Source organism: Staurois parvus, unplaced genomic scaffold (assembly GCF_062004578.1).
Source record: "Staurois parvus isolate SC_StPar_1 unplaced genomic scaffold, SC_StPar_1.0 ptg000358l, whole genome shotgun sequence".
NCBI classification, from domain to species: Eukaryota; Metazoa; Chordata; class Amphibia; order Anura; family Ranidae; genus Staurois; species Staurois parvus.
Window position 1 is genome coordinate 3,606,820 of NW_028318154.1, and position 23,848 is coordinate 3,630,667.

At 45.1% G+C, this 23,848-nt stretch overlaps 1 protein-coding gene across 1 annotated transcript in view; it reads right to left on the minus strand.

Annotated features, from left to right (window-relative positions):
* The window catches only part of LVRN (laeverin), a 202,497-nt gene extending 184,943 nt beyond the window's left edge, over positions 1-17,554 (minus strand). The window contains exon 1 of the mRNA XM_089684834.1: positions 16,634-17,554. Within this exon, the coding sequence (XP_089540960.1) occupies positions 16,634-17,391 (758 nt within the window). The 5' untranslated portion in view covers positions 17,392-17,554. The remainder of the gene's footprint in view (positions 1-16,633) is intronic.
* Between the last annotated feature and the right edge of the window lie 6,294 nt (positions 17,555-23,848).

Here is a 23,848-nt window from a genome sequence, read left to right on the forward strand (position 1 = left end):
CGAGGTCCCGATCATGTGATCACTGATTGGCCAATCAGTGATCACATGCAAAGTAGTAAGAAAGATGTCACTTGTGACATCATTGCTTACTACGTGTGAAATCTGTGAATAATCACAGAGGTCACATGGTACAAGGCTATTCACAACAGCCTTGTACCATGTGACAAGCTGTGACCAATCACAGCTCACTCAGTAGTTCTCAATGGCTGCAAGAATGCAGACAGGGAGAAAGAGAAATGATTGCTTTTACATCCTATATGGATGTAAAAGCAATCAGTGTAAAAAAAAAAAATATTCCTCACCCCCCACAAGTAGTACAGTGTCACCATGACAGATGCAGATGCAAAGCCTGCATGAAAATACAAGTTTATTTGTACTTATTTGTATCCTAATGCTGAGAGCCATACATCAAACTGGGACCGCCATAAGTGCAGTATTCGTCAAGGGTGGGTGAATTGGGATGATGCTACCCTGGTATTCATCTGGGTACAGTTCACACAACAGGCCTGAATTTCGTTTGTGTTTTTAAGGCCTCATTTACACCTGAGTGTTTTGTAGCTTGATGCTCCAAAATGCTCAACATACAAAACCCCATAGTGTTCAGTGCTGCCTGTTTGTACCTGAGAGTAACATCATTTGAAGCTTGTACCTCAAAGTACATGAGCCTATTTTAAGCTACAAGCTTCATGCATTTTTGGTCTCAACAGACTTCAATAAAACTACCTAAAAAGCATACAAACACATGCAAAAAAAACTTTTTTCCCTAGTAGGAAAGAAGACTTAGTCAAAGATCTTCATTCACAAATAATTTTGCTGTAAATATACTAACTCATCTGTACAGTTATAGTCAGAACTGTGGTTCCCTTGCCACTATGTTACTACCATGTCCTGTAGGGATGTAGCAGCCAGCCCCACAGCGCACAGCGAGGAATACAGATGTATGACAATCCCAGGGGTATGTCAGATGCTAAGAATTTTTCAGCCACCAGCTCTGCAAAACACCAAGACAGAATTCACCATCCACTTGATTCTTAGCTGTTAATAATCTACTTTTGCAGGATGCCTTAAAAATTCTTCCAACAGAGCTGCTTTAATATAAAAATCTATGACTGACCAGGACAGCGAGCCTCACTCCTTTATTGTAATGAGCAGGCTCAGTAACCAATAGGAGAAAAAGGAGGTAGCAGAGAACAAACTATTCTTTAACTTGCATTTCCTTTTCATGAATGATTTTTTTCCATTGTGCCTTTAAACCTGCTAGAGAATTTGACTATGGCAGGAAGTTTCAATTTTTACCTCCCTCCTTCATTGCACATCATAGCTCCCTCCTCCTTTGGGAGTGTCTATTTATTGTTTTTGCTGACCCAGCTCCTTCACCCCTCCCTTCACCTGCCTACATAACCTTTTAGCGCAGTCATTATTAAATGGTGGACTGCGGACCACAAACGGACCAAATGACAGTCCTATACAGACACTGACACTTAGCAGCCTGGATGTCCTCTGCATCGAATATCCTGTCCCCCCCGCTGCCACCACAGCATTCATCTTTATAGAAGATAGAAGGCACGGCATGTCCAGCCAGCAGGCGAGGGCTATCCAACTTTTCAAGTTAACAAGCCAGTGATTGGTTGCAAGGCAGGGTGGTTAAAAATCAATGATTCGGATTTTTTTGAATAAAATGCTTTTTGAGGAAAATATATTACCAGCCAAAGGTTATTCCATCATGAAATAAAGATTAGTTTTTTAATTATGTAGAATAAGGCTGTACATGTTTAATTTTTTTGGTAAATAAATTCCATGAATCCATTCACAATGTCATGCTCTTCCAGAGGTTTTTGTAAGATTATTGGGCAGTTTCTCTGCCTACAAGATATTATCACAGATGCTTGGTTTACTTTTGCAGTTCTCAAAACTGAATTTGACTCAGCAGAGATCACATGCCTCTTCTTCACAGCAAAAATGTTATAACATGAACAGAGTTAAGAAAAAGACCTTAATCCTAACTTCTACAAACCTGTGAATACAGAATCAACCCCTTCAGTGCTAAGTTTCAAGAAGTTCAGTGAATAGAATAGAAACAATATTTTTCTGATTGTTTGGAGTGGAATAGATCTGCACAAGAAGAAAGTGAAACTAAGTGTGAGGAGGAAGGGGCTGACAGTCTAAGTTTCTTAAAATATATATATTTTGTTTAGCCAAATTAGTTAACAAACATTGATGTTTAAGCAAATAACATATGCTGGAATGTTATTGTTTCAGATGAATAAATCTATTTAAATTGTTATTATTAAGGTAATGATTATTTTTCTCCTTCCTAAGTACAACAGAAAAGTTGTCCAAATATGAATGATTAACCTATTAAACTGGGGATAAAAAAACTAATATGAAAAGTTGTTATTCTAAAAATCTTCATCTACTTGCAAATTAAAGTTATACCAGCAAGAATTAGTCTTTATGTAGAAAACTATGATTTAAATCAAGCCTTACTGACTAGTGATTTAAATTGTGATTTAAATCGTGATTTAAATCAGTTTGATTTAAATCAAATCCACCCTGTTGCTAGGCATTCCTAACAAGCAAACACCTACCTGTTAACATGAAAAGCTTGTCCAACATGTCCCACCCTCTGTCCAGGCATGTCATGCCTTTTGCCTTCTACCTGCTGTGTAAGGTAGGATCGAAAAGGAGGTTTGTGAATGGCAGGGGGAAAATGTAAGGAAGGGGGCATTCACACAAAGGGGACTGGGCTGCAAGGAAGGAAGGAGGGGGGGCTGTGAAGGGAACCAGTATACAAAAAGGGGGTTGTAAAGGAGTCTGGGGTGCAAGTAAGGGGGATCTGTAAAGGGTACTGGGATGCAAGGAAGGGGGGCTGTGAAGTAGACTGGAGTGCTAGGAAGGGAGGCTGTGAAGTGAACTGGGGTGCAAGGAAGGAGGGCTGTAAAGGGAACTGGGGTGCAAGGTAGGGAGGAACTGTGAAGGGAACTGAGATGTAAGTAAGGAGGGGTTGTAAAGGAGACTGGGGTGCAAAAAGGAGGCTGTGAAGTGGACTGGAGTTCAAGCAAAGAGGTTTTTAAAGGGGACTGGGGTGCAAAGAAGGGAGGAACTATGAAGGGAACTGAGATGTAAGTAAGGAAGGGCCGTAAAAGGGACTGGGGTGCAAAAAAGGGGGGCTGTAAAATGGATAGGGGTGCAAGGAAGGGGGGCTGTAAAGGGGACTGAGATGCAAATAAGGGGAGCTGTAAAGAGGACTTGGGTGAAAGGAAGGGGGGCTGTGACGGGGACTGGTATTTAGGTAAGGGGGCTGTGATGTAAAGGGGACACAGAGTACACGAGGAGGGGGACCGTGATGTGAGGTGGAGGCTGAGGACACTGATGTAAAGGTGGGGGGGGGGGGGGTTGTGATGTGAAGGGGAGACAAAGGACAGTTAAGTAAAGGAGGTGCTGTGATGCAAAATGGGGGGATTTGAATGCAAAGGTGGGCTGTGATGTAAAGCAGGTACTGTAATGTAAAGGGGGGTGCTGTGATGTAAAGAGGGGGTTCAGCAATTTTAAAGGGGGTACTGTGGTATAAAGGGGGCACTGTGATGTGAACGAAGAGGGCTGTGATGTAAAGGGGAAACTGTACACTGTACTGTAAGGGGTGGGGGGGGGCTGTGAAATGAAGAACCCGAGTCATAGCACAAACATGAGGCTTGGACCTCTCCTGGATGAAAATGTTAATGACCAGACCTCCGTGAATTTTAATTCAATTTCCCTTTTTTAAAGAGAATGTGAATACTATAGAGTGTCACCTGTGAGTCTGCTAGAGTTGGATTCAGAACCCAACGGCTGTCTCAGGGTTTTTGGATATCAACACAAGGAAGGTTTTTACAGGTAAATAACTATAAAATATATTAAATGCACTAATAATCTTGTTCATACAAAAGATCTGGTGACAGGTTCTCATTAAGAGTTATAGTGATTTTGTAGTGACCAATTTGCTCCTACCTATGAACACCTAGATATATAGTTATAAAATTATAAAAAATATGTAATTTTTCCTTCTTTGCCATAATTCATTAGGTTATTTTTCCAAGTATTTAAAGTGTTACTAACCCCAGGACCCTGCATCCACTATATCTGGTCTACCACAATACACAGAACATGGAAGTGCAATATTTTCAGTAAATATAAACTGCTAAATACCTTTTCTCATCAGGAGTTAGAGCAGTATTGTGACTTCTATCAGTGTTCAGCAAAGCACTGGTTAAAGGTTGTAGGAGAAGTTTTCTTTCTGCTCTAGGAGGATACAGCACCCCTGACCTCTGTCTAGGCAGTGCTGATTGGTCCAGTGCTGATCATATGCATGCTCCCAAGAAAAAAAAAAAACCTCTCTAGTAATACACACCAAACTGAGCATGTGCATGTGGTCATGGGTTCAGTCTTTCTTATCAGGTGGACATCTGAACAAGAGGAGGGGCAGAGAAAACAGGATCAAACTGCCTTTTTACACAATATTATTATTATTATACAGGGTTTATATAGCGCCAACAGTTTGCTCAGCGCTTTACACATGCACGCTCCCAAGAAAAAAAAAACCTCTCTAGCGATACACACTAAACTGAGCATGTGCAGAATGGCTATGGTTCAGTCTGTCTTATCAGGAGATAAGACGTGGACATTTGAACAAGAGGAGGAGCAGAGAAGACAGGATCAGATGTCCTTTTTACACACTGCAGAGGATTAACCCCTTAGGTTCCACAGTGAGAATAACAAGCATGCTTTACTGTTGTGGATTCAGTAACACTTTAATAAAACTGAACTTCAGGAAACCTAAACCTCCCTTGTAGTTCACTACTTGTTTTTATCTAGAGGATTTGGAAAAACAGTTTTACTAACTCCATCCCAGGGGTGGACTGACAACTCATGGGGCCCCCGGGCAATAGGGGATCATGGGGCCCCTGTGTCCTTGCCCAAACTCAAAAAAGCCTATGAAAAAGGTACCAGGGGCATCTCATGGGGCCCCCTACTGACCCCGGGCCCTCGGGCAGTGCCCGAGTTTCCAAATGGTCAGTCCGCCCCTGCTCCATCCTCTGCTCTAGCAGGCTCCTCTACCCTGCTAGTCTGCCCCTGTAGCCTGTTCTTCCCTATGCTCTGGTGATCTAATGATGCAGGGACCATAGACCTACAATGGACGTGAGAATACTTAGCAACAGTCCACCATCAGAGCATGGGGGAGCACTGTCTCCTGGGGAGTACAATCTTGGGTTAATCTGGCCATACACTGTTAGTTTTTTTGTTCAGCCAAGATGCTAACTGAAAAAGACTAACAGATTCCTCCATCCCCACAAACAAGATGGATGGATGTATCCCCTAAACCCCCCACCTCCTGTGTTCTCACAGTGGCATCTGCTGCTGTCAGAATATATTGATCAGTGGTTGCAGCTGATTGGCTAACAATGAACTTCTGTCAAAGGAGAGTGTGTGTGTGTGTGTGTGTGTGGGGGGGGGGTACACACTGATGGCCCACTGGGCCCATTCCAGCAGGGAACAGCTGAATCTCCTTCAGTGTATGACCAGCTATTTTTACTGTCTAAATGACAATAACTAGACATGCGGTTACCCTTGCAGTATGGACACAGCTTCACTACAAGGAAGAATTTTCAGCACTGTACAAATAAAAGACAGCAAAATCACAAAATTAAATAAAAAATACAATACAAAAGTGGTCAAAGCATGCAAAGTGATAGCAGCTTCAGAAAAACACCTTCTGTAACCAACCTGCATTAAAAATTATACCTGGCTAGGGGTATCCTAAAGGATATATAAACCTAAGAACAAAGATATGATATATTGCGGCTTACCAGTCCATAGATGTGATGGCTGCATTAGTTTTCTTTTTCAGGATTTTTTTTTACATTTAGTTACATTTAAGTAAGTTTTCAGCAAGCACAGAAAATACCAGAAATGCAGTGCTCTTGTCACTTCCCTTGAGCTGACCTGAAGCACAAAGTTTTCTTACTTCTGTAAACTAATTCTCCCACCCAGGGGCAGACTGACAACTCATGGGGCCCCCCGGCAATAGGGGATCATGGGGCCCCTGTGTCCTTGCCTAAACTCAAAAAAGCCTATGAAAAAGGTACCAGGGGCATCTCATGGGGCCCCCTATTGACCCCAGGCCCTCGAGCAATGCCCGAGTTTCCAAATGGTCAGTCCGCCCCTGCTCCCACCCCATATAAAGGAGATGAAGACATATTTGCAGCTAGGTCTGTGTGACAACTAGAGATGAGCGAATTATTCAAAAATTCGGTTCGGCTGATTCGCCGAATTCGCCGAATAAATTCACTTCAAGCCGAATATATTCGCTGCGAATTTAACTTATAAAAAGGGTGTTTCTAGGCTTCAGAGAGCCTTTATATTAGTGCAGAACACTGTACCTTTAATTTAAATGCCCTTGGAGTCTGCTGGGGAAGAGAAATAATACTGTCAGTCAGTATGACATGCAGATGAGTGCCGTCGATCTTAGAATCACCGCACACTTCACTCATTTGGGCAGTCACGGGGCCAAAACCAGAGTGTGGAGCCACAGTGTGGCGGTGGAGGCAGCAGCAATGGGAGGCCATACAGCACCCTATGACAAAATGGAACCCACCAGCAGTGTGAGGAGACCTGAAAGTGGCACATGGCAGAGTGTGGCGATGGAGACAGCAGCAATGGGAGGCCGTACAGGGACCCATGACACACTCTGGACCTGGCAGCAGCATGAGGAGGCGGTACAGGGGCCCATGACAGATTACGGGCCTGGCAGCAGCATGAGGAGTCGGTACGGGGGCCCATGGCAGATTACGGGCCTGGCAGCAGCATGAGGAGGCGGTACAGGGGCCCATGGCAGAGTGGCGGAGCGTAAGCAGCTAAAATTGAAGGCCATACAGAGGCCTATGTTAAAAAGTCCCCCCAGCAGCAGCGTGGGGAGACGACTATCAAGAGTCCAATGGCAGAGTGGCGGAGCAGAAGCAGCTTCAATTGAAGGCCATACACAGGCCTAGGTTTAAAAGTCCCTCACAGTTAATTCCAATAACGAACTCTACTCCTCCGTGCAATCTACTTACGAGACCCTGGGCAGGTCTGGGTCCAATTTGTGGTAGAGACTGGTTTTGTTCAGCCATGCTTGAGCGAGTAATAACAGGTCTGTGCTGCCCTTTGGTGTCTGGCTTAATGCGCACAACACTGAACGTCCCAGCGTTTGTCAACGATTTGCCGTTAAGTGATGCAAACCCGCTGAACCACGTTCATGAGGAGCTGGTACAGGGGGCCATGAATCAGTATGGACCTGGCAGCAGCGTGAGCAGACGACAGAGGCACATGGCGCAGGGTGGCGGTGTAGGCAGCATTATTCTGAAGCCATACACAGGCCTAGGTTAAAAAGCGGAAGCCGTCAGCAGCGTGAGCAGACGACAGAGACACATGGCGCAGGGTGGCGGTGGATGCAGCAGTATTCGGAAGCCAAACACAGGCCTCGGTTAAAAAGCGGAAGCCGTCAGCAGCGTGAGCAGACGACAGAGGCACATGGCGCAGGGTGGCGGTGGAGGCAGCAGCAATGGAAGGCCATACAGCACCCTATCACAAAATGGAACCCACCAACAGTGTAAGGAGACCTGAAAGTGGCACATGGCAGAGTCTGGCGATGAAGTCAGCAGCAATGGGAGGCCGTACAGGGACCCATGACACACTCTGGACCTGGCAGCAGCAAGAGGAGGCGGTACAGGGGCCCATGGCAGAGTGGCGAAGCGTAAGCAGCTTAAATTGAAGGCCATACAGAGGCCTATGTTAAAAAGTCCCCCCAGCAGCAGTGTGGGGAGACGACTATCAAGAGTCCAATGGCAGAGTGGCGGAGCAGAAGCAGCTTCAATTGAAGGCCATACACAGGCCTAGGTTAAAAAGTCCCCCCAGCAGCAGCGTGGGGAGACGACTATCAAGAGTCCAATGGCAGAGTGGCGGAGCGGAAGCAGCTTCAATTGAAGGCCATACACAGGCCTAGGTTAAAAAGTCCCCCCAGCAGCAGTGTGGGGAGATGACTATCAAGAGTCCAATGGCTGAGTGGCGATCCGGGAAGTCAGCGTTGTGATTGCAGATGCAATGCAGAGATTCTATGAGGTGATGCCGTGGGTGCGAAGAAGATCATATACCGTCGTACTTCCATCCATAAGATGGAACAACCTGCGAACCGGGAGCTTTATTGCCCTGACCCGCTGAGCAGCTTCTGGGATACCCAAGAGGCCCATGGCAGAGTGGCGGAGCGTAAGCAGCTTCAATTAAAGGCCATACAGAGGCCTATGTTAAAAAGTCCCCCCAGCAGCAGCGTGGGGAGACGACGATCAAGAATCCAATGGCAGAGTGGCGGAGCGGAAGCAGCTTCAATTGAAGGCCATACACAGGCCTAGGTTAAAAAGTCCCCCCAGCAGCAGTGTGGGGAGACGACTATCAAGAGTCCAATGGCTGAGTGGCGATCCGAGAAGTCAGCGTTGTGATTGCACATGCAATGCAGAGATTCTATGAGGTGATGCCGTGGGTGCGAAGAAGATCATATACCGTCGTACTTCCATCCATAAGACGGAACAACCTGCGAACCGGGAGCTTTATTGCCCTGACCCGCTGAGCAGCTTCTGGGATACCCAAGAGGCCCATGGCAGAGTGGCGGAGCGTAAGCAGCTTCAATTAAAGGCCATACAGAGGCCTATGTTAAAAAGTCCCCCCAGCAGCAGCGTGGGGAGACGACTATCAAGAGTCCAATGGCAGAGTGGCGGAGCGGAAGCAGCTTCAATTGAAGGCCATACACAGGCCTAGGTTAAAAAGTCCCCCCAGCAGCAGTGTGGGGAGACGACTATCAAGAGTCCAATGGCTGAGTGGCGATCCGGGAAGTCAGCGTTGTGATTGCAGATGCAATGCAGAAATTTTATGAGGTAATGCTGTGGGTGCGAAGAAGATCATATACCGTCGTACTTCCATCCATAAGACGGAACAACCTGCGAACCGGGAGCTTTATTGCCCTGACCCGCTGAGCAGCTTCTGGGATACCCAAGAGTTTGGCTTCTGTGGGGAATATGGTTGAAAACTGAAACTTAAAGGCATGTTGACGGAAGGGCACCAGTGTCAGTGCTCCGGAGGGAATATAGCTTCAAAGCTGACACTTAAAGGTATATCGACGGTCAGAGACCACAGGAAGTGGAGCTTGCGTCTTAAATCGACTGAATGTGGCAGACGTGAAACGTCTACGGGCCGTATATGAAACGGGTTGTTCCTCTTTCTGGAATAAGTGTTGGAAATGGCCACTCTTTTTGGTGTGGCGTTTTGTCTATTTAATTCCGATAACGGACTCTACTCCTCCGTGCAATCTAGTTACGAGACCCTGGGCAGGTCTGGGTCCAATTTGTGGTAGAGACTGGTTTTGTTCAGCCATGCTTGAGCGAGTAATAACAGGTCTGTGCTGCCCTTTGGTGTCTGGCTTAATGCGCACAACACTGAACACTGTGTCCCTGAGTAACGATTCTGTGTCCCTGAGTAACAATTCTGTGTCCCTGAGTAACGATTCTGTGGCCCTAAAGTCTCTGTGGCCCTAACTCTGTCCCTTAATACACACAGGTCTGTCTCTCTTGAATGACCGGAGGCTAATGGAGAATTCTAAGATGGCCGCGATTTATAGCTCCACCATTACACAGTGCTGGCTGGCTGCTGATTGGCTAATGCGATCACATGTCATGAATGCATTATGGGTCAGCGCGCCTTGTCTGCGCGCCTTCCCAGAGATCCCCGCCCCATCTTCTCTGTCCATTTTCTCCGTCGCCACACGTCGCCGCCATTTTTGGGAAAATTCGATTCGTGCATCCGAAGTTTGCTAATCTTCGGATTCGTCGCGAATAGAATTTTTCCAAATCTTCGGAACGAATTCCACTTCGTCATGTTCGATTCGCTCATCTCTAGTGACAACCCTGGCTCCCTCCACAGATACAGTGGAGCAGTGAGCGTGGCCACCTTGTGGCAGAAAGTGTTATGCACAGCATCCCTATGTGAAAATAAAGGTAAAAAATACCTAAAAAAGAAAACCAGCCACCTCATACAAGCATGGTCCCCACTGTCACTGTCAGTAAAAAAAACTTCTGTTCAGCCAATGGAGCTAGAGTGAAATCATACAGATGGGAAGTGGCTGAAAGAAGCTGCAGAGATCAGCAGCACTAATATGCAAAAAATAGATGACAAAAGGCAAAATCAGTATTTTATGGAAAACAAATTATAAACACATGTTTATGATGCCCAATGCTTTGACAAGCTAAATATCATCCAGTTAGGCTTCTGATTTACTTTTAAACAGGTATTAGACCCAAAAACATTTTAAGATGCAGTTTACCAATTCTTGGATGTTGTGGCTACAATTATTTTATTTTTTTTCCACTTTATTTTCACCTATATGTATTTCAATCCATGTATGGGCACTGTATTTGTACAGAATTCATCTACCGATCAACTTTTATCCAACCACCCGGTTGGATTTTCTCTGCTCGATCAGTGCAGCAAGCAGTAGCCTGCAACACTGTTCAGTACAGTTGCAAGAAAAAGTATGTGAACTACTTGGGATTACGTGGAGTTTTGCATGAATTGGGCATAAAATGTGCTCTGAATGTCATCTAAGTCACAACAATAGAAAAACACAGTCTACTGAACATAATACTACACAAACATTAGATGTTGCCATGGTTTAATTGCACATAACATGTAAACATTCACAGTGCAGGGAGGAAAAAGTATGTGAGGCCCTAGCTTAATGACTTCTCCCAGAGCTAATTGGAGCCAGGAGTGAGCCAACCTTGACTCCAATCAGTGTGATGATATTGGATGTGTTGCTCACAGCTGTCCTGCCCTTAAAAAACACACACCTGTTTTGGGTTTACTGGTTTCAAGAAGCACTGTCTGATGTGAACCATGCCTCGCAGAAAAGAGCTCTCAGAAGACCTACGATCAAGAATTGCTGACTTGCATGAAGCTGGAAAGGGTTACAAAAGTATCTCCAAAAGCCTTGATGTTCATGTGTCCATGGTAAGACAGACTGTCTACAAATGGAGAAAGTTTAGCACTGTTGCTACTCTCCCTAGGCGTGGTCGTCCTGTAAAAATGACTGCAAGAGCACAGCGCAGAATGCTGCATGAGGTAAAGAAGAATCCCAGAGTGTCAGCTAAAGACCTACAGAAATCTCTGGCACATGCTAACATTTTTGTTGACACATCTACAATAAGGAAAACATTAAACAAGAATGGAGTACATGGGAGGACACCATGGAGGAAGCCATTACTGTCCAAAAAGAATATTGCACCACGTTTGAAGTTTGCAAAAGAACACCTGGATGTTCCACAGCACTACTGGCAAAATATACTGTGGACAGATGAAACCAAGATTGAGTTGTTTGGGAAGAACACACAACACTATGTGTGGAGAAAAAAAGGCACAGCACACCAACATCAAAACCTCATCCCCACTGTAAAACATGGCGGAGGGAGCATCATGGTTTGGGGCTGCTTTGCTGCCTCAGGGCCTGGACGGATTGTTGTCATTGATGGGAAAATGAATTCCAGAGTTTATCAAGACATTTTGCAGGAAAACGTACGACCATCTGTCCGCCAACTGAAGCTCCGCAGAGGATGGGTGATGCAACAGGACAATGACCCAAAGCATACAAGTAATTCAACAAAACAATGGCTGCAACAGCACAGAATACGCCTTCTGGAGTGGCCCAGTCAGAGTCCTGACCTCAACCCGATTGAAATGCTGTGGCATGACCTTAAGAGAGCGATTCACACCAGACATCCCAAGAATATTGCTACACTGAAACAGTTTTGTGAAGAGGAGTGGTCCAAAATTACTCCAGATCGTTGTGCAGGTCTGATCTGCAACTACAGGAAACGTTTGGTTGAGGTTATTGCTGCCAAAGGACGGTCAACCAGTTATTAAATCCAAAGGTTTGCATACTTTTTCCTCCCTGCACTGTGAATGTTTACATGTTATGTGCAATTAAACCATGGCAACATCTAATGTTTGTGTAGTATTATGTTCAGCAGACTGTGTTCTTCTATTGTTGTGACTTAGATGATGTTCAGAGCACATTTTATGCCCAATTCATGCAAAACTTCACGTAATCCCAAGGGGTTCACATACTTTTTCTTGCAACTGTATATTCTGACAGCAGGGAAGCCTCCCTGCTGTCAGAATACAATGTCGCAATGGGGAGGATTCCCCTATCCAATTCAAATGTGTGGATAGATTAAAGTTTTTTTTTTCTTAAACCTGATGGATGAATTAAAAAAATTGACTGAGCCAGGTTCACACTAGTGCGGGCCGTGTGGCCTGCATCTGCATGGGCACTGCAGCCCATTAAATGTAATAGGCTGCTGTGCCCGCATTTCACGCAAGGAAAAGGTGTATACACCTTTTGCAAAACAAATCCTCACGTAAACCGCATGTTCTTTTTGATCCTGCATCTTAGATGTGGTGGCTGCGGGATGAGATGTGTGGGGGTGCTATTCAGATTGAATGGTACCCCCCTGCGTCTCGCAAGAGAAATGCAATGTGGCTGTGGGTGGTTGCAGGAGGGGAAACAGGTGCAATTCCTGCACCCGCAACCAGCTTGCAGCTGTGGAACTAGTGTGAACCAAGGGTCATCAATGGGCTGCCTTTGTCTCTTACCCTTAAACTGTCTTTAACAGACCATGTTGTCCAACAAATGTGGCAGTTAGAGGGTTTAGACAAACCATTTACCACTGAAAGGGGTACTTACAAAGGTCAGTTCTTATTCATATAGTTTAAACATTTATCCCAAAAGGAAGAAAAAGTTTCTGTAACTGCTTAAAAAGTGTTAATTGTTTAGCTAAGCCCACCTAAATCTGCTAGTGCTTCTAAAGTTGGCCATAAATTGACTGAATTTGGCTAGTTCAGTAGGGACTGGCCAAGTTTTGATCAGTGTGTGGAACTCCCCACTTGACGGAAGTTGCATTTGTAGGTACCATATGCATCTAAAAACGTGCTTTTAAATGCATATACTGAAAAATATATTGTGTTTCAATGGGCCTAGTTTATACCATTGCCGTGTTTTTTTTTAAAAAAAAAATAGTACAAGCTTCATTTTTTGCATTAAACGTACCAGAATACACATGCAAATGTATGCAAATGCAAATCAGTAAGGGCTGGTTCACACCTGATACAGTGGGACTGAATTGGGCAGCTATTCCAGCACAGTCACTGCACTGTAGTGCATCACTGCATGCAGTACTTTTTTTTCAGTGCAGCGCACTGCTTGGCTGGCAAGTAAGCTTTATGAGATGTCTGTGTTAAAAAAAATAAATAAACTGCGCTTATCTCAGCTGGATCATGGTGTGAATCAGCCCTAAAAACAAAATCAATGCCAAAAAAGCAATAAAAGTGCACTGCAAATGCATTACAAATGCATGTAAACGTACAAGCAGAAATGAATGCTGACTGCAGGGATTGCAGTGTTAACAAACCCTAAAAAGAAAACTATTGTAGCCATCACATCTATGGATTGGTAAACTGCAATATATTACATTTTTGTTTTAAGGTTTTACAATGTAAAAATAATAATAATAATAATAATAATAATGTAATATTAATAATGTAATCCTGTAATAATGTAGTATTAATAATAATGTAATCTTGTAATAATAATATAATAACCAGTTTACGACTGCCAGTACACAACATACAGTGGACAGGGGGCCACTGTAGGCAAAGCGATGTACGGTGCATCGCTGCCTATATCTGGGTTTCGGGTTCATACAGCGACTCCCCCCACACCAGCACCCGCTGTGATTGTACACAGCTGGAGCATGTCAGCATGGCCAATGATTCACGGCTGGGACCTGCTGATCGGCTGTGTACAATTGCAGACCAGAGCTCTGTGCTGGTAAACAACACATAGCTCTGTACAGAGGGGATGATCTGTCAGTTTCTCATCCCTGCAAAGCTGGGAGATCAGCTAGCAAATGTAGAACATAATAAACACCACACAGTTAAGCTCACATTTAACCCCTTGATTGCCCTAGATGTTAACCCCTTACCGGCCCATGTCATTAGTACAGTGACAGTGTATGGTATTATCACTGACCACTGTATTAATGTCAGTGGCAGTTACTGTCAGACTGATCACTGGCATTAGTATTGTAAAAAAAAAAAAACACTCCAGTTTATATACCATAGTTTGTATGCGCTAAAACTTTCAAGCAAACCAATAAATATACACCCTACTGGCTTTTTTTTTTTTTTTATCAAAGATGTGTAGCAGAATAAATTTTCACCAAAATTTATGAAAATATTTTCTTATTGGACATGTTTTATAGCACAAAGTAAAAAAAAATTTATTCAAAATCTTTGCTCTTATTTCGTTTCTATCGCAAAAAAAACCCAGTGGTGTTAAAAAATACCACCAAAAGAAAGCATTACTTTTGTGAAAAAAAAAAGATATAAATTTTGCTTGGGTACAGCATTGCATGACAGCGCAATTACCAATTAAAATAGTGCAGTGCGGTATAGCAAAAAATGGCCTGGGCATGAAGAGGGTAAAATCTTCTGGAGCCGGAGAGGATACTACTACTACTAATAAAAATAATAATAACGACAATAATAATGCAGTAATAATAATAATAGTAAAACATAATTGTAATATATTATTATTATTATAATAATGTAAGAATATAATATTGAAGTAATAATAATAATAAATTAGGTAATGGTAATAAAAATATAAGCTTATAATAATAATATACAGTGATACCTCAGTTCACGAACGCTTCTGTTCACGAACAACTCGGTTCGCCTAACAGAAGAGTTTGCAAAAATTTGCTTGGGTTTGCAAACTCCGCTTTGGTTGACAAATACGAGCCGCGGTCACCTTCCCTGCTCTGACACATGGCTCTGACTTCCTGTAGGCGAGATCGCGGTCACAGACAGACACTAAAAGTGTACTGTGAAGACACTTACAGTACTGAGCTTTTTGGTATGCTTTTTAGCACACACTGTACTGTACATCCCTGTGGACACTTGATGTAAAGCTTTTTTGTGTGCTTTTTAGCAAATACTGTACCGGACATCCAGTATGGCTCCAAAGAAAATTCAGAGAAAGCATGGTGGTAAGAAGAAAGTGCAGAGTGGTAATGAAGAAGAACAGAACATGCGGAGTGGTAATGAAGGTGAGCAGAACGTGTGGAGCGGTAATGAAGGTGAGCAGAATGTGCGGAGCGGTAATGAAGGTGAGCAGAATGTGTGGAGTGGTAATGAAAGTGAGCAGAATGTGTGGAGCGGTAATGAAGGTGAGCAGAATGTGTGGAGTGGTAATGAAAGTGAGCAGAATGTGTGGAGTGGTAATGAAAGTGAGCAGAATGTGTGGAGTGGTAAAGAAGGTGAGCAGAACGTGTGGAGTGGTAATAAAGGTGAGCAGAATGTGTGGAGTGGTAATGAAAGTGAGCAGAATGTGCAGAGCGGTAATGAAGGTGAGCAGAATGTGTGGAGTGGTAATGAAAGTGAGCAGAATGTGTGGAGTGGTAAAGAAGGTGAGCAGAATGTGTGGAGTGGTAATGAAGGTGAGCAGAATGTGCGGAGTGGTAAAGAAGGTGAGCAGAACGTGTGGAGCGGTAATGAAGGTGAGCAGAACGTGCAAAGTGGTAATGAAGGTGAGCAGAATGTGCAGAGTGGTAATGAAGGTGAGCAGAATGTGCAGAGCAAGAATGTTGTTAAAAAGAAAGTACAGAGCGGTAATGAAGGTGAGCAAAATGTATGGAGTGGTAATGAAGGTGAGCAAAATGTACGGAGTGGTAATGAAGGTGAGCAGAATGTGCAGAGCAAGCACGTTGTTAAAAAGAAAGTGCAGAGCGGTAATGAAGGTGACAAGAAGCACCACCCCAACATAACTGTAACCAACAGAGTGTTGAATCTGATGAACAGTAACGTGGTCTCTCATTTCCGGAGGGTTATGCAGCGCAGGAAAAGACAAGTGACAATGGACAGATGTTTCACCAAAACTGAGCCTGCAGCTAAAAGACAAAGAAGAGAGGAACCCCTGAAGGAGATCTCCCCAATGTCCTGATGGAGGGGGACTCTCCCTCCGAACAATAACTGCTTACCACCTGCCTTCCTGTCCTCCACGCCAGAAGTCGTCTCAAGCAAGTTAGTGTTCTCTCTCTTCATACTGTACTGTACTTTGTTGCATATTTTGGTGGTTTAAAAAAAAAAAAATAAGTTCATTATGGATTAACTTTATTTACATTGAATCTTATGGGAAAATTTGATTCGGTTGGCAACCAAGTTTGGTTCATGACCATGTTCATAGGGGTCAGAACGGATTAAAGCCGAGCTCCACGAACAAGTTTGGTTCATGACCATGTTCGTAGGGGTCAGAACGGATTAAAGCCGAGCTCCACGAACAAGTTTGGTTCGTGACCATGTTCGTAGGGGTCAGAACGAATTAAGTTGGTGAACCGAGGTATTACTGTAATAATAACAATGTAGTAATGATAATAATAATGCAATCATGTAATAATAATGCAATCATGCTACAAGTAATGTCGCCCTGGACACAAGCAGTGGCTGTGTGCAGACTTACTTGTCGTGTTCCAGGTCCCTGTAGTGGGATATGAAGAGTCCGGAGTAGTCCTCACTGAGCAGCCCGGTGTAGTCCAGGTGTAGGGAGTAGTGCAGTCCCTCTCGGAGGGGTCGGTCCAGGTGTAGTACCAGGTACTGGTGTCTAGGTGAGTACCACAGGTTGGTGATGGGGATGTCGGCGCCCTCCTCCAGGGACCGGTCCCGGGTGTCCTGTACATGAGCTCCGCTCTGCTCTCCGTACGCAGCCCCCTCCAGTCTCTGTCCGTCCTTGGTCGGGGGGTACCTACCGTCCGTGTGTCCAGCCTTGTCCGCGCTCCGTCCGTCGCCCCTGGCGGAGATCCGTGCCCGGCTGACGTTGAGCTTGTGGCAGTGCAGCAGGACGGTGTCTGTCCCGTCCACACAGCGGAGGGTGATGTTGACTTGGCCAGACAAGGGGTAGTTCCCGGCCCCGTCCGGCTCCATCCTCGGCCAGAGCTCCAGGTCATAGTGGAGCGGCTGTAGGTGATGGGGCAGCCTGGGGTGGTCCCAGATCCCGGGGGGCCCGGGGGGGTCTGTAGGGAGGGTGAAGGAGAAGGGGGTTGCGGTGACATTGGCGGTGGAGAAGTGGAGCTCCGGCTGGGTGTCCTCCGATCCTACAGAGCGGGCATAGAGAGCCGCCAGCACGATGAGAGCCAGGAACAGAGCAGCCAGGAGCAGAGCCAGGAGCGCCGCCGACGTCCTGCTCAGGTAGAAGCCGGAGGAAGCCTTGGGTCCCATCATGGCACAGAGTCCAGCCTGGTCCGTGTGAGAGGAGATATACCCCGGCCCCTGGGTGTGTCACTGGGTGCCAGAGGAGGGGGCCCCCTCCATCACTGGGCACACGATGAGGAGCAGAGGAAGGACTGACTGCAGGAACTACAAGAGCTAAGTACTAACTCATAGAGACACGGGCTGTACAGCCAGGACAGGGAGGAGGGGGCTCTGAACACTCAATTATAGGGGGATTCTCCCTTTAACTTCTCATACTTGAAATATTATTATCATTCACAGTGACAGAGGCTGGGGTACTGCCAGGGGGCCAGCAACCCTTTAAAGTGATAAGCCCCTCCCGAAAAGAAACATTTATTATATTTTACAGCTTAACAATTCTTAGATGTGATAGTTGCATGAGTTTTCCTGTTTAGATGTGATGGCTGCATGAGTTTTTTTAGGCTTTCTTTATCTATTATCACCTGATGATCTGGCTATAGTAAGTCTACTATTTTTCATTTTTCATCCAGAGTGGGGGCGCTGTAATACAGGGGGTGTGTTACTGACCTGATCACCAGTGTCACTGGTGGGGGTGCTGTAATACAGGGGGCGCGTTACTGACCAGATCACCAGTGTCACTGGTGGGGGCGCTGTAATACAGGGGGTGTGTTACTGACCAGATCACCAGTGTCACTGGTGGGGGCGCTGTAATACAGGGGGCGCGTTACTGACCAGATCACCAGTGTCACTGGTGGGGGTGCTGTAATACAGGGGGCGCGTAACTGACCAGATCACCAGTGTCACTGGTGGGGGCGCTGTAATACAGGGGGCGCGTTACTGACCAGATCACCAGTGTCACTGGTGGGGGCGCTGTAATACAGGGGGCGCGTTACTACCCAGATCACCAGTGTCACTGGTGGGGGCGCTGTAATACAGGGAGCGCGTTACTGACCAGATCACCAGTGTCACTGGAGGGGGCGCTGTAATACAGGGGGCGCGTTACTGACCAGATCACCAGTGTCACTGGTGGGGGCGCTGTAATACAGGGGGGGGCGTTACTGACCAGATCACCAGTGTCACTGGAGGGGGCGCTGTAATACAGGGGGCACGTTACTGACCAGATCACCAGTGTCACTGGTGGGGGCGCTGTAATACAGGGGGGGGTGTTACTGACCAGATCACCAGTGTCACTGGAGGGGGCCCCTGTAATACAGGGGGCGCGTTACTGACCAGATCACCAGTGTCACTGGTGGGGGCGCTGTAATACAGGGGGCGCGTTACTGACCAGATCACCAGGTGAAAACAGAGGTGAAGATCCAAAGAAATGAAAACTAATACTATATCTAATGATCTGTAACCTGCAATGTATTACATTTTTGGTTTGGGGTTCAATATCACTTTATAGTTACATTAAATCCCCAGATTGTAAGCACTTTCAGCAGCTGATTTGAAGCGTTAGTTCACCTTTTCACAAAATATGAAAAGGAGAACTATTAACACCCTCAGCACATTTGCAGTCCTTGCTACACTTTCCTCCCATTCTGCTTCCCATACCAGCCAGTATGGTCATTTTAAAAATGTACGTATACAACCCAGAGTCTGTGTAGTACCGTAATGTTCCCAAAGTGCTCATACATATCACTGCATTGGCCAATGAGAATCAATGAGCCATCCCAGAAGAAAGAAGGGTGCAGAAGAGCATGGCATTCAAATGCCTGGACTGCTACACCAGCAGGCATGGGCAGCAGAAGATAATCATGCAAGTACGGCTGGTGCTAGACTACTTTGCACCCTAGGCAAGACCAGCTACTTGCCCCCCCTCCAAATAAATAAATAATTTTAAAAACAATAGAAAATATTAAATCAACAAAACATGAAACTGCAAAATTCTTTTAATGTTCACAAATAAGTGCCATAAGATGCCACCAGCACCAATATTAAAGACAAAATCAGTGTCACGGATGGACTGTATCTGTGGCTGGCAGTGGCAGGGAGACATTTTCAGTGAGTGGAGGATGATTGAGCCACACTCTGACTGATCCCAGGCTGGAATTCCCCAGGCAATGAGGGGGAGATAAAAACAATATGACAGCAGGCAGCCCAGCCCAAACACACAGAGAGAACACCCGAACTGAGCGAACCCACACAGTGTCAGGTACGACACAACACACCACCAACAACACTGACACAGATCAGCAGGCACTAGAAGAGCAGGCTGTGGGATTGTGATGATGTCATCACTCACTGACACATTGCACATGTGATGGATGGCCGGCCAGCCGGGTCACACTCACACAGACAGAAGACATCAGAGTCAGACATTACCTTCCTCATCATGCGCAGTTCTGCCTCCGCTGATGAATAGGAAAAGAAGGGCTGGAACTTCACAGTGATTAGCAGCCGCCAGCCGGCTTGCAGTATGGGACTGATTCTGAGAGGATGGGTAACTTCAGCAGGGATTGTGAGTTAAGCTGGCCATAGATGGATTGAAGATTGACTGGTTCAGCAGGGAACAGATGAATTTCGTTTTATGTGTGGCCATTCTTGTTCATCAGATGTCAATCATTTGATCAACTTTTGTTAAACATGCTTGTTGTAAACAATTTTCTTGATCAGCCAGCTGCAGCCAATTGGCCACAGATGTAGATCAGTGTATTCTGACAGTGCAGAGTCCCTACTATCAAAATCCAATGGTCCAGAGGGGGAATTCCTCCATCCACCTTGCCCTTGTGGATGGAGGGATCCATTTGTTATCCCTCAGCTCACTGGCTCAATAATAAAAACAGATCCATCTATGGCCAGCTTTAGTTCATCTTTTCATGTTTTGTGGAAAGGTGAACCCTTCACTTACCGAGTATGCCGGGCTGTGCGGGGTGAGTGAAGCCATGGGGTGCTGGCGGAGGGCTTGTGAAGGAGGAGGAAGAAGAGGACGAGGTCAGGGTGGAGGGTCCCCCCCCCTGTTCTTTGTTGCAGCAGCTGCCAGAGATCCCAGTGGAGATGGGACACAGGCTCAGCTACCCCTTCTGGCACCAGATCCTGACACCATCTTGAGGAGCCACTGCTGGACAGAGCTTGGAGGACTGGTGCTTCCCCACTCCTGTCACGCTGCCCCCCATCACGCTTCCCCCCCTTGTCACACAGCCTCTCTCCTGTCCTGCTGCCCCTCACCTGTCCTGCTAACCCCTTCGTGTCCCACTGCCCCCCGTCATGCTGCCCCCCCCCGGCCTTAAGGGGTGGACCTTAAACAGGAAGGGGTGGGACAAATTTAGATGGGGGGGTGCCAGATTTTAGTCTTGCCTAGGGCAGCACCAAACCAAAGTAGACCACTGATCTGAATTGCAGGCTTTTTTTGGGGTGGAGGGGCAAGTACTGGTTTGTCAGTACCCACTCCTACAGTATTCCTAGCTGCTGACTTTATTCTAAAAAAAAAAAAAAGCTTAGGGAAGTTCCTCTGGTGCTATGACCACATCCCCAGCTTTCCTATTCCAGAGTGGCTTCTTTATCTTGCAGCAACCTATGGAGCCATCCATGCATGCAGGGACTAGAGTCGTGCCTCTCTACACTGTGTGCATCAATAGAAATACACAGACCCATAGCCTAAGGTTGCAAGGCACACCCCTGCTCCTCCCTCCCCTTCCCTCTCCATTCTCCAAGCTAACAAACAGACTGGAGACTGCACTGTCCACTGTCAAGTTTTTCCTGTGAAAGCCAGAAGTTCAGGGAAACAGCACTGAGAGAGCAGGAGCCAGCAGCATTAAAACTGCAAGTGCCAAGGTAAGAATTGTAACAGATTACTGGGGAATGTTTATTTTGTTGTGCTGAATGTGTCAGTGAATGGTCAAAAACGCTTTCTTATTTTTACTTCAGTCTGTGAACAAATGATTGTAGAGCCACTGTATTGTGAAATTGAACCAATCCCAATGTACTAAAAAAGTGTTTTTATTTTTGTGATTCCTTGTTAGTGAAATCTCCCCTCACTACCGGTCTCAGAAGATGACATTTCCCTAATGGGTATACAGCTATAGACATTTAATAAACACATATGTGTTAACATGCAATACTTTGCACATTGCGCTAAGGTAGCCCATTCATTATGGCTGTTTTGGTGCTCTGCAGTGCATCATGCATGGCTGTGGGGTGCCGATCATATTGGAGGGATCAGCAACACTCTGCACATTGAGTAGGTTTGTTGTGGATACCAGCACAAGTATGAATGAGACATGAAAGATTACCCCTATACAAAGAGCTAACTACACAGTTAAAATTCATATATTTGAAATGGCTTACCTGCCCTCAGATTTGTAATTCTGTTCTGCTTTGCTTTTTTTAGGTATCCCTGTCAGGCAGCATGTCTGGGTTTTTGATCCTACAAGATTGGTTTTGAAGGATATCAGCAATTTGGTCTGGTGATTTTTTTGGAGCAAATGGTGGTGGTGATCACTGAACCAAGACATTGATGGGAGAAATTTTCTGAGATTTTGCACTTGGCACTTTATAAAGAAACATTTTTTGGAAATCTGATTATTTTTGAAAAAAGATTTTTGGACACAGTTTTGGGCAAATTTTATTTATTTATGAACTTGTAGAACATATGTCACTTTGTTTTTTTTATCTAAAGAGTGCAGCGCTTATAAACAACAGGTGAACAAAAGAGAACAGTAAAGTCCTTAATGCTAGAATTGTGGAATAGTCCTGCAAATATATAGATGAATATAAAAAATTGAGGTGACTTGGGTATCCGTGTGGTAGTGGTAATGAAATGCGCTCTCACCGGACGCGCATATTAAATGCATCTTATGTGTGATTATCCTGATGTTAGGTAATAGGTGGTCCTCCCTCTATGGGGTCCGAGGTAGGTGGTCCTCTTCCTCAAAGGGGTCCCCCTGTGTAAACCTGATGGATGCTGTCCCTCCGGATAGTCTGGGTAGTGGGTGGTATTCCTTCCTTAGAGTGGATCTGTGGGCTAGAACACTCCCCCAGGGGGTGACAAAAACACGCCCATAGTGTAGTATGTTGTGAAGGCTTTTATTATTAAAGATATATCAGGGTACATCTGGGTAGATTAGGAAAAAATTGTTGCAGACAGTAGTCTGAAAAAGCACTGACCAGCTGGTATGTTAAAATGGCCGCCGGAGCTCCACGTTGCTCCGGCGGCGTGACGTCACGGCGTGGTATGGCAGACTACTGTCTGCAACGATTTTTTCCTAATCTACCCAGATGTACCCTGATATATCTTTAATAATAAAAGCCTTCACAACATACTACACTATGGGCGTGTTTTTGTCACCCCCTGGGGGAGTGTTCTAGCCCACAGATCCACTCTAAGGAAGGAATACCACCCACTACCCAGACTATCCGGAGGGACAGCATCCATCAGGTTTACACAGGGGGACCCCTTTGAGGAAGAGGACCACCTACCTCGGACCCCATAGAGGGAGGACCACCTATTACCTAACATCAGGATAATCACACATAAGGCGCATTTAATATGCGCGTCCGGTAAGTGCGCATTTCATTACCACTACCACAGGGATACCCAAGTCACCTCAATTTTTTTTTTTCATCTATATATTTGCTGGACTATTCCACAATTCTAGCATTAAGGACTTTACTGTTCTCTTTTGTTCACCTGTTGTTTATAAGCGCTGCACTCTTTATATACATTGTCTTCTCCATAGGTCATTGGTACCGTTTTTCTGTGCATAGCAGCTTGTTGAATATCACTAATCACTAGAACTAATGTCTCCATTGGAAAATGTCCCCTCTATTACTCTTCTGGGGACAACCCAAAATTTTGGGTTTTCTTTTACTTTCAGTTTCAATGATAATAGTAAACGAGACAAATAGAGAGGGTGACTCTCCCCATGGGGGTACAGACAACAATAAAAGCCTAACAGGTGTTCTACTCCGTCTCCACTCTGTCCAAAACAAAAACAAAAAAATGTTTGCCTTTAGTTATACTTTAACATAATCAGTACACCAGTATACAGTATATTCTACTTCAGTATAAAAAAGCATATTTTTTCTGCATTAAAAATCCTGCCTGTTCGGCCATTTTAATTTTTTTCCCATAGTTCCACTTTAATGACTGATACTGGAACCCACCCTGACCATGGTCAGTTCAAACCAAACTTTAAAATGTCAAGACTAATGTCCAACAAATGTATACAATCAGTCCAACACAGGCCTGGCAAACCTTTTTCCATGTCTCCATGACAAAACACTAAGCAATTTATTTTGGACTTAAACTTAAAAGTCGATGACTCAACCTCTTTCTTATCTTTTCCAGATGTTTCATTGGCAGAGACTCCAGCCAAAGCAAGCAAGGGTTCATTTCGGAAAATACAATCAATAAGTTAAGGAATGTTAATTTTAATTTATGTATATAAAACTGAATGTTAAATAAAACATGTAAATATTTTTCCTCCTAAATGAACAATCAAAATAGAGGGGGTTGGCCAGACACACAACAACTGGCAAAAAGGAA